General features: G+C 43.8%; 1 protein-coding gene across 1 annotated transcript in view; it reads right to left on the bottom strand.

Moving 5' to 3' along the window:
• Positions 1-9,876: 9,876 nt before the first annotated feature.
• Positions 9,877-12,163, bottom strand: part of si:dkey-34e4.1 (carboxyl-terminal PDZ ligand of neuronal nitric oxide synthase protein) — a 55,580-nt gene continuing 53,293 nt past the window's right edge. Inside the window, exon 11 of the mRNA XM_027004263.3 lies at positions 9,877-12,073. Within this exon, the coding sequence (XP_026860064.2) occupies positions 11,596-12,073 (478 nt within the window). The 3' untranslated portion in view covers positions 9,877-11,595. The remainder of the gene's footprint in view (positions 12,074-12,163) is intronic.

Consider the following 12,163-nt stretch of genomic DNA (forward strand, 5'->3'; position numbering starts at 1 on the left):
GTATGTCCAGGACAGACAGTGAGAAAAACTGCACTTCTCAGTTGCTTGCATGCTCTGGCCTTGAAATTGCTATAATCTAATTACATATTCAGAATTTTATTTCAGCTCAGGATAATTAAAGGTTTTAGGTTTGTTCCAGTTCTATTGTTTGTGTGTGTGTGTGTGTGTGTGTGTGTGTGTGTGTGTGTGTGTGTGTGTGTGTGTGTTGTGCGTGCGCAAAACAACGTGTTTTGTTAGCATTAGGGAACAAGCAAAGAGAGGCAAAAAGGATTACGCATGTTCTGTTACGAGGAAGAATGCCATCAGCATCCTTCAACTTCTAAAATTCATTGTTTATTAAGAGCTTTTTCTTTCTTTTTTATTGCCGTGCAGTGAAACAGCTTAATAGTTTGTTCACGCAATGTACTGGCACAGAAGGCTGGTGATGGCACAGTGGTTCAGGTAGTACACTGTAATACACACTTCATAGATGTCTATGTTAACAGATTGATGTGCGTAAACTTTGCAATCATGGGAGTTCAATGCACAAAACTGCTTCTGTAAATGAAATAAAATTCATAATAGGTCATTATAAGCCTAACCTGAAGTCAGTAAGAAAAAGACAATCCACTGGTACTCTGTATGAACAAATGAATAAGTGAACCTTTTAGGCCAATGGTAGCTCAATGTTACTAGTATGGTACTAGTAATCAGAAGGTTGCTGGTTCAAGTTCCCACTGTTGGGCCCCTGAGCAAGACCCTTAACCCTCAATTGCTCAAGTTGTACTCAGTCATAACTGTTGCATTGGATAAAAGTGTCAGCTAAATGCCATGAATGAATCGATAAGCTGTGAAGTTTGTTTATGAAAGTTCAGCAAACACACATAAGCAATACCAGTTAGAAGGAAACTGGAATTGTTCACCTCTGTCATCGTCTGACCTATAGGTGCCCTGTAGTGCGGCTGGGGTCACACTGATGCTAAGTAAGCACCCGCCAATGATTGTCACTTTTTATGCATTAACATGTGCAGCAAAAGCGTTACCAGCTGGCAAAACAATCTTTAGTCCAAGACTGAAACCCAAGACTCCAGCTACCCTTGGTCTGCCTCGCACACTTCTTAATTAAGCTAACCTGTTTCACATATCTGCTAGTTACTATGTAATCAGCATATCCCTATTTAAGTACACGCATATTTTGTGAAGTCTTCCTCACTGTAACACTGTGTCCAAGTCTGAGACTTCAGTTTGTGTACCAGCTTTCCAGTCCTAGTTTTCGGGCTTTTTTGCTCGCTCCTTGTTTTTGCGCTTCGCCTTTCTCCCTTGCGTGTTGTTGTACAGGGTGTGTTCCCTGTTTTGTTTTCACCGCGCCACTTCAATTTGTCAACCTCCGTTATGGCCTAAAACCCTGGTCAGCCTCACGCTTGAGTCACTATTTCTGGTGAAAGACCGATAGTTGCTATCGGTTATGGGCGTAAACAGTTCCCATTTCCCTGCACCTGATATCGTTTAAGTGTGTCCGTTGCCGTCGAGGTCTTTGATGTGTTCTGTTATGTCCTGCCGCGCACAGCGGGCTGTTATCGACGGTATCTGACTACTAGTCTCTTTCAGTTGCTTAAGTGCTTGTGCCATTGATCTAACCAATACAGCTCTGTGTCTACTACAAAAATCTTTATTTGTTAAGCAAGGCTTCTGTGTAAGAGGTTTGGGAGGCATCTTATTTAAGGTGCTATAAAAATGGCCTCTGGGTTTGCACACACAAGTGGTGTCGTGACTTGCCATATTTTTGGTAAAGGAAATGATCGTCTCTTTTACAACTGAGATCCCAGAAGCGGCACAGCCTGCTGTAAATGTAGCTTGCATAACTTAATAATGGTTCTGATTGCTGTAATGTAAGGAAGGCTCTGGTGGGCCAACCTGCAGTGGCAAAACCTGGAGTGGAGTTCATTGGGCCTGCAAAACATGGAGCGGTGTAGCGTGTGCCTGCAAAAACCTGGAGCGGAGCTTCTGACAGCGGAATGTATATCCATTCACTATCCATTCACTGGAAACTAAAAACTTGATTCGGACTTGATTCGATGGATTTGATTCCTGTCACTAAAGTAAGAATAACTGATGCTATGGTCGCATGGTATTCTATCAATTATACACAGAGAATCAAATATACATTGCCACAACCTGGAAGCTTTCAAACACTGTAGTTTCAGTTAGAAATATTCACTCAGAAAATGTCCTTGAAAATGTGTTATTTCACTCACAGTCTATGGCATCTGAGACAAAGGAAAGTACAGCATTAATTGACTCAGTGATTCATTAACTGACTGTCATTTAGCTGCGTTCTAACTAAGGGGTCTTCAGTGCACAAACACTTTGTGCTGCCCTTATCCCATAAAAGAGGCCCATGGGCAGTGACTTGGGACTTGACTCAGGTTCGTGTAGGCTTTAGAGGGCTAGATTTGTAAAGAATACATAAATACATAACCTTATTTCCCATATTGAATATACTATTACATAGAATTGATGGATTGGAAGATGAATTTTTCAATCAAGCCCTGCATGAGATGAATTGAAATTAAACTCCTAATAGCCCTCTTCCCTGACACCCTGAACTACCACTGTGTGTGTCACTGAATATGTATGTGTGAAGGAGAGAGAGAGAGAGAGAGAGAGAGAGAGAGAGAGAGAGAGAGAGAGAGAGAGAGAGAGAGTTGTGGGCATGTGTGTGTAAGGTCTGCAAATTGTGTTTTTCAGGTGACTGATTCTCTAAAAAGCATATTTCTTAATCGGCCTTCCATATATTATCTGAAATAAAAAACATTCAGAAACTCAGCATATGATCAGTATTTGTATGTGAATAAATGAAATCACTAAATTAATTAGTTTAATTCAATTTACCTGTAAATGTTTAGCCTGTGTACCACACAAACAAGATGTGCCAATCTGTTAGGAAGCCATATTTTTCTCATGTGATAAGAAATTGGCAGCATGGAGACAGGATACTGCTAGTTAGATGTGCATAAGAGTATAATCTCAGAATAAAACACACGGCTGGCGAACACCCCGCAGATCCACCGTGCTCGTTAGCGTAGGGAACAGAGGCGAAGCGGACGCTCTCACGGCAAGGCTGCCGTGGTCCTTGTCTTTCCACAAGACAGGACTAGAATGAGTCTGGGTATGGCAGCTTAACGTAGCTTTATATCTGTGTGTTCCAGCTAACAGTACGGGGTCTGCCTTTCTGTCGTTAAACCACCTACTCGGTGCACGCTGCTGGGTGGGTAAGTCTGAGTTAAGGTTCCGGCACCAGGCCGAAGAGAAACTGTGTCAGCAGGGGAAAGGATGGATGAGAATGAACATGCAATGGTCCAGTGCATGTAAAATGGCCTTGTCTGAATACATGGATTTGGTTTGGTTCCTAATCCTGTCACGTTTAGAGGTTTTTAGCGTATCACAAACACGGTCTCGTTAGCAGAACCCTGCGTGGTACGGAGGAACCCAAGAATGCCACCTGACTTATGGGTCAGGTGTGCTTTTGCGTCCCATATTTTGTAGCCGAGGCATCTAGGTTGAATACTATGAAATTTCTTTTCAAGCTTCTGAATTGATATTTTCACCTCTTTGCTTTATTCTGTACGACGCACACATGCACATTTTTTATCATGGTCAGATGATTCAGTTTTCTCTGGACTGACAATAAACTGGTTCACAGCACACACAAAACAGGATAGTGATGTGTGTGTGCATGTTTACCTCTGTGGGAGCGTGTGTGTAGGGGAGCAGGAGCGACACGTGTTCAGCACTGAGATCATTTTAAATTGAGATAAACAAAAGCCCACTTTTGATTTTTCTCTCCCGTTGTCTTCCAGCTCTCATTTTGCAAAGCAAGAGTGCACACTCAATACAAAAAGCAGCTTTGAAAACATTTTACCTCCTAAATAGCCTTGAGCCTTGCTAACTGATTTGGGCTGTTGCGGTTCACGCAGTACCTGAGCCTGGAGCTAAACATATTCTTAGGTTTTTAGCCCAAGGCTAAGAAACTTCATCAGTCCGTCGGATGAAGCGGGGTAGTCTCGGACCTGGCCACCCCCGTACTGCTGTGAGGCCTATCAATCACTTTTGGGATGTGCACCACTGATTTCCCAAAATATGGTGCCAAAAATAGCCATTTGCACAGGAGCCAGAGTTGGGTAACATGGACAATGGCAGTCCAGTTTGCTTTAGAATGAATTTAACTCTGGCCTTCAAGGCTCAGGCATGAAGGCACTGATTTGGTCTGTGATTATACCAAATGTCAGTGTGGTCTTGGAGCTCTAAGTTTAGCCTGAGGCTAACCAATGCCATGAAACGCGTGCGATCTTAGCGGAGTCTAAAGAGAAATGCAAACTACACCGTGCATCAGTTTCTCCGTACAATGAACCATTCTCGTTTTTCCTAAGAATGGTTGTTTATGCTTATAAAAGATGTTTATGTCAAAACCTTCCTGTGCATGTCACCAACCACTATGTTTACTGTTTTCACAGCTAAACTGGACCGGCAGGGGGCTAATTAGGGGACTAGTGGGCAGTGAATTTAATTTACATATCAACATTACTTGTCTTGCTTTGAATAAAACACAAAAGTATGCATCACAAACTTTGCTTCTCTGTGTTTTCTTTTCATCCTGTCAGAAACATGTATAAAACACTTATATGTAATATAAAAAATATATAAGTATAGCATACATGAATACTATGTACAGATTGTTGGTGCAGTCAATACCAGAAGATCTCTCTCTGTGCGAGAAAGATCTTACATGAATGTGTACAGATAATAACCAATGACGGATGGCTGTTTGAATTTCTAATTCAACAACATCAAAATCATTCTGTTTGGTACACTGTTAATTTGTCAATGACTGAAAAATAGCTTCAATCATAAAGAAAATGTCCTCTGCAGCCTTATAAAAGGTTAAGAGCATAGTCCAGTACATGGGCATTGGTGACAAATGTGACCATAAACAAAAGAACAGGCCACTAAGCCTGATGAACAGAAAAGCCATGTCCCTGTACATTACAAAATCTATAAAAAGCCAGTCCACCTCTAGGACAAAGAAGAAGCAGAGATGAAGAAGATGCCTTGCACCAAAATGATGGGAAGCGCAAAGCACGGGAGTGAAAAGGATCCAGATGTGCCAACTCATCCATAAAACATGGCGAAAGTTGGTTTTCCATGGTGAATCGCGTTTGCTTGTCCTGACCAATCACATGACTCCTGCCACCTGCCACTGCTGACAGAAGCATCCTTATGTTTCGGATCAGGCCGTTATTCTTTTACGGTTTGCCCAGTATAAAACCCTCAGATTAAAGTTGGCACTGAACTTCAATGTCATAGCCATGGTTTTATTTAAAATCCAGAGGGCTGGAGTATAGAGCCAGAATAACGTAAATCGGGTTAAGATCCAATTATTGATGAACTGCACTCACTCTCTCTCTCTCTCTCTCTCTCTCTCTCTCTCTCTCACACACACACACACACACACACACACACACACACAAACACACACACTAAAGGTTCCTGTGACATATTTATAAGCTTTACAACACAATAACATGTGCTTCTCATCTTTCCTTTTTACAGATGAACAACCAACTTTATTTGAAAAGGGCAACTCGAGGTCCAGAATCAAAATGCAGTGTACCACATTTTATTGTTAAACATTTTTCCATAGCTATATAGCCACGAGTGTCTAGATTTTTAAATAAACTGTCCATTTCACGTTTTTATATATTCTATCATTTTATTCATTTATTTATTTATTTGCCTTAGCTACAGCATGTCAGTATACTGAAAGGACTAAACTAGTGCCATAGCAACACAAGATATTTGGTTTGACCAGGTGCTTCTAGCCTGTGACTAGGGCTGGCTGAAATACACGTACACAAATACAAAACCACTAATAGGTTTTCACTTGTAGTCATGTAATCCTCTGAGATATGGTAACTATATTACATTCATTATGGTGAGTACATACTTGTTCTAAAAAGCAGGGTATGTAATGCTACAACGTTCTGCATGTCTTAGATGTAATTTCTGCCGTTTTATTGCTCTTTCTTTGTAGCAGTTGGCCGGCTGCCTTGAATGATAGCTGGAAAATGCAGCACAAAGCCTACGGAAGCTGCAATACATTTCAATTTTGCTTTTCTGCCTATGTAAATATTGTCTGTTGTTTGAGATGGACTTTTGATATTGTCTATAATTCTGGGAATGGGGCCTTTTTAAAACAGACAGTAATGATCAAAGGAACTGATGTGAATTTAGAAGGAAATTTTGTGTCTCCTATTCCTGATTTAATTTTGACAAACTTCCCTGTGTTCCTTATTTTGCTCCTATACTCTGGACTAGCCTATTAGACTATTGGTAATCTGGAGAGGCTTTTTGAAAACACATGGAAGTGCAGTGCAGGAAGTTCCGCTTCAGGTTTTACTATTCTGGGTTTGCCTACCATTCCTGCAGCCCCGCCCACCTGTTTGCCCAGACGTGCAGCTCCGCCCATCTGTCTGCCTACACCTTTAGCTCAATGATAGACTCGTTAGGACCAGAACAAATCCTCACCTGTTTCTCAGCAGTCTTTTCTGAAGTCCTAGAAAAGGTTTAAGGTTCATCCAGTATCAAATCAATAAGGATTTCTATGTTTAAAAGGAAGAGGAACTGTACATAAAAAACAGCAAAAACTATACACAAACTTGTGATTTCTACAAGGGTCTTCAGTGGACTACAGGTTTTGGCGGGTTTTTTGGTCCTGGAACAGTTCCAATATAAAATTAAAGTCATTTTAGCCCGTCTTTTGAAGCAGAGAGGCCTTATATTTCTAGCAATTTAAATGCAGTTAAATGACACTGTGATATCCGTGACTGACTGCTGTCCATGTATTACACTTTGTTACCTGTTACCTGTTCTATTGCACAGCTGAGTCTCCAGTAATGCTGACTTCCTTTGTCTTCTGCATAGGCGGTGAGGAAGCAGGTGTTTTATGGACACACTTGGCAGTGTTTGAGCTCGAAAGCTACAAATGAGCCGGACAAGGGTATTGCTACAATAAACATGATGTCAAAGCAGCTTTTCAGGAATCCAGGCCCAGAGCCTTAGTGCGAAGGGGAACTATGACAAAAAAACAAAAACAAAAAAACCCCACACTCTCAGAGGGTAAGAAGTCAAGACTGAAAAAGAGAACCAGTTTAGATAATTCCCTTTATTATTTAGTCAAAGAGCTGGCAGACTACTGATTTTGTTGGACTTAGACAGAATGCTGGCTATATAAGTGTTGAAATCAAGATGTTCAGTTGGGTTATAAGGCAGCTTTAGAACATCATGATACAGGTGAGGTGTTCTTCAGGGGCTGGCAGTAATTGTAAATGAAGCTAATACCAGAACCACTGATCCAAGCCTTGACCGAGAGCCACAGTCCCTGGTGTCAGAACCACCACAATGTCAGTGGTCCTGTTACCTTGCAGGTCGCATCCAGACAATAAGCCATTCTCCCAGCGCAGGACACCATGGATCCACAGCCTTGTTCTGCTTAGCCAGACGGACTGTCCCTCAGCCTTCTGCTCAGCCTGATTACTCAGGCTGGGTCGCCCACTATCGCTGTTCTTCCAGAGAGTGTGAATGTCTCAACAAACGCAGGCAAAAACAAAGCAAAAATAATCTGTATGATGTTGCATAACAAAATGAACTAAAAACTACTCAAGTGAGAAACATAAACCTTTAAAACGGCTAAAAGGAACCATATTAAGTACTGCTCTGGCTGCTAATCGGATATTGATCTTTCAGTACTACTCTGCGAAGCCCTGCTTTCTTTCATTAAAAAAGGGAATAAAAATGAACTCTGTAATAGGTCATTTAAGACTGGTGGCTTTACTGTGCTGCAATGTAAAAAATCTAAAAAAAACATGCCAGGGAAAAAGGAGGTGTTATAAAGCAAGAACGTTTCCTCTGCCCCTTGCTCTGATTACAGATCATGGACCCAGAGGGGCATCAAAACTGGAGCCGATTATTTCCTGCTTTGGTTTTTCTGGCTAAATTTGTATGGGGAAAGAGGACGTGTTTGTCAAGAGACTCTAGCTTGCTTGTCAGAAAAATGGACAAGACAATACATGTTTTATGGAGAAAAGCAGGAAAAAATAAATCAGCAGCAATAAGAAGACGGAGAAAAATGCTTGCCGCTGAAAAACCTCATGGTGATATTACTTAACGCGGGCTTTCTGGGAGCGCACCGCTGTACTGCATTTGTGCAGGAGCTGAGTGAACACAACCTATAATGAGCACAGAGGCATGTGAGGCTGGAGGAAAGGGATCTAACACACAGGATAAAAACACGATCTGCTTCTGCTGATTAGAGCTCTGGTGGGTAGTGTCGCAGTCGCTGAAGAGTCGATCTAGGACGCTGCTGGCAAATGCCAATCGTACAGCCTTGGCCCAGTTCTCATGGTTCACCATGCAGGGTTGACCAGGGCTCAGGGTTTACGCTTTTATTTTCACGGTATGCTCCTGAGGACCTTCCTCCAGCTGAATTAAGGCTCTGTTGCCAGCAGCGCTGGTCTTCCTCCTATAATGTTAGCAGACATTTTGTCTAGCCTCGTTCGCCCTGGGAGGAAATCTCTTTAAAGCACACCGAGGACTCAACCTATCCATTTTCTCTGGCATCGTCTCTCTCTTTCTCTCTCTCTCTCTCTTTCTCTTTCTCCTTTCCTCCCTCTAAAATGTTTTCCATTTCTCCTTACCCTCCTCTCTGGGGCAGGGTAATATGTATGGATGGGGTCTTCTGCATGTCGATATTAGAGCAGAGACAAGACGTAGTGCAGCAATGGAGTGTTGATGTCGGTGTGGTGGTGGTTGGTTGGGGGGTGGATTAACACCATCCAGTGATTCTCCCGCTTAGCCCCCCACCACACACACACACACACACACACACACACAGACACACACACGCACACACACACACACGCACAAGCACGCACACGCATGCACACGCACATACACACACACACTCATGCACGCGCACACGCATGCACGCACGCATGCACACACACACTCATGCACGCATCCACACACTCACGCACGCGCACACGCACACACATGCACGCGCACACGCATACACACAGACACACACGCACACACACACACGCACACACACTCATGCACGCGCACACGCATACACACGCACGCATGCATGCACGCACCCACACACACACACACACACGCACACGCACGCACACACACACACGCACGCACACACACACACACACTCATGCACGCGCACACGCATACACACGCATGCACGCATGCACACACACACACACACACACACGCACACTCACGCACGCGCACACACATGCACGCATGCATGCACACACACACATGCACGAACAGATACACCCTTCTCCCAAATACATGACTGAGTCACAGGGAATGGCATGTTTTCCTCTGTTAAGGCCACACTCTCGGGATTCTCTGGAGTCTCCTCCTTGACTGAACTGAGGGGGAAGAACCCTGCCTTATCCCTGTTCTCCAGCAGGACCAGAGCAGTACAGGCTTCCCTAGCCCCCTGGAAGTCAAAAAGCCCATATTCCAATGCAATATGCCCAATGTACTTAAATGTTTCCTTAGGCACAAAAGGACTGGCAGTTCTATTCTCCAGGACAGTGCAGTGTGCAAGACAGCAGCATTGAGTCATCATTTACATGGGCCAATCTTCACACGAACACTGTATTTCTGAGATTTTCAGGTGTACACAAAATCACATTTATAGTAGTAGATCGCTAGAATTATATTTGCACACACACACACACACACACACACACAAGAGTGCTTCCCTTAACTACATGCAGAGGCTACTTAGAAAAAAAATGAAACCCAGAGAGCTGCTTTGGAACTAACAGGTTTCTTTATTTCTTAATGCAGTCCAGCTTTATTGGTGCACACGTCTCCCTGGCTCATCCCTTCCTCAGTTCCTAAGGTGCGTTGTCTCTCCTGTGTCTCTCCTGTGTCTCTCCTGTGTCTCTCCTGTGTCCTCCCTCTCCTCACTTGTTCCTGCCCAATGTGAATCTGATGCTTTCTTTAGTAAGCATGTTATTGCCAATTTGGGGGTGGGGCTTGTTCCTGTTTGTTTGTTTTTTCAGTTTCAGGTCGTGAAAGTCCGTTGAATGAGTTTTGTTGAACTGCCGTCTCATCTGTGACCAGTGGCGGTGTGTGTTTTCAGAGTGCTGCAACACACCTCCTCAGTACACTAGCGAAAGACACAGTCTGTTCCAGCTGATTCAAGTCAGTGTTTTTGTTTGTTTGATATGCACAGAAACCATAAAAGTAGCTGTAATTGTAGTCTGAGTGGTGATGCAGGCAGTTTGGGTTTTGAAGCCATGAGAGAATCAGTGGTGTTTTGAACACAGACTGAGATTTGGTTCCAAGCACAATCCACAGACATGGTGAGGGTCCCGTGAAAGAAATCTCTCTCTCTCTCTCTCTCTTTCTCTCTCTCTCCATCCTTACCTCCCTCCACTGGGATGCAAAAAATGCTAATGAAGGTAATCTCTGCTTGCCTTCTGTCCGACACTGCAGAGGTGTTGCGGTGGAGCTCCACTCTAACGCGATGTGTAAGCACACCTCGGTCGTGGCCACACGCTGCGAGCTATTCTGTTCGGCAGCTCCAATCATGCGTTCATTCTCACAGCCTTGCTCGGCTCCCCGTCCTGCCTCGGCTCGAATTAAGATGAACGAGTGCCAATTTGCTGCTTATAAACTCTTGATTGAGCCTCTCATTTCCGTACTCCTTCCCTCTATATGTTTCTGCCTGTAGTTCTGATTGGCTTTCAGGGTTTGTTTTTCTGCTCCAGTTTGATCTTCAGTATTCTTTGTTTTATCTTGTCCTCTAGAAATCACATCAGATCTACTCTTCAACCTTCAAACTACGAACATTTCATTGACATTTACACAAAGCTTCTAATTATTAGAGTCCTCGGACTTACACAGATTAAAAGAGCCTCACAGTGTGCATGGGATCTACTTAAAACAATGTAGCAGCTAAATGAAAAAGTCTAATTCCTAATATAGTTCTATAAAATTTCCTAAGTAGACAACAAACCAGTCTACGCCTTTTCTTCTGTTCCAGTCTCACAACACCTACTCAAATTCATTCTAAAAAAAAATATTTCTATCTATTTGGCCCACATGGTGTCATTAATTCTTTCTCCAGTGAATTTGCAGAGTGAAAAGTATTTAAGGATATTGCAGACAGTGGGTGCTTCTGTCTTACAAAGACAAAAACACCCAAATTGGAGTTGTTAATAAAGGCGGAGAAGGGATGGCAATTGTGAATTGATTTTGCTCTTAAAACTGTGAGAAAATCAGTGTGTAAAGTTTTTCCTGTTCCAGAGTCTTACAGAGACAGTGGGGGCTCCCTCTTTCTCAGTCCAACATGATGTTTCTCAGTCCAACATGGTGTTTCTCATTCCTGCATGGTGTTTCTCATTTGCTGCTCCAGTGAAACTGTAAGAGCCAAGGATCATGGAGCCTCAATTCCTAGACCCATGAACTGCAGCTAGGCTGCAGCGAAGCCGGGTAGTCGGGTAGGACTGTGTGCCAGGCGTCCTAACCCGTGTGCAGGGTGTTATAGACACAGTCCTCCAGGAGCTCGTCCTCACTCAGACTGATGTGAAGACAGGTCTCGTTAAGAGGTGAAGAGAATGAAAGTGTGTGATCAAAGCTGCTGGGCGTGGCCAGCTGGGGTGGAGTCTCAGCAAGGGGGCGGTCCTCAGGCAAACTGCTGCAGGTACTGGATGTGGAGAGGAGGCCCGAGCTGCAGTCCTCAGACGGGTCGTCTTCGGTGCGCAGTGTCACAAGGGCCCTGGAGCCTGAGCGTACGCCGGAATCCTCGCTGACTGAAGCGCTCCCTCCGTTGCTGAAGTAACAGAAGTCGCCGGGGGAACACGGCGCGATGTCGGGGAAGGAGGAGCTCTCAGCCGTGCTCGGCGGCACCTCGTTAAAGCCCAGAGGGAAAGTTCTGTTTGGGCGCTTTCGGTTGGCAAGCGGAGGGGGCGGGTCCAGCTTGGGGATAATTTGCTTAAACCTGTGCAGAAAGAGAAAAGCAGCATTGGGTGAAGTGAGATCCTACGCTAAACAAACAAAACAACATAAAGGCTTGGGAGGAACGTGCTTG

This window comes from Electrophorus electricus, chromosome 8, assembly GCF_041902795.1.
Source record: "Electrophorus electricus isolate QZ-2024a chromosome 8, ASM4190279v1, whole genome shotgun sequence".
In the NCBI taxonomy this organism is placed as follows: domain Eukaryota; kingdom Metazoa; phylum Chordata; class Actinopteri; order Gymnotiformes; family Gymnotidae; genus Electrophorus; species Electrophorus electricus.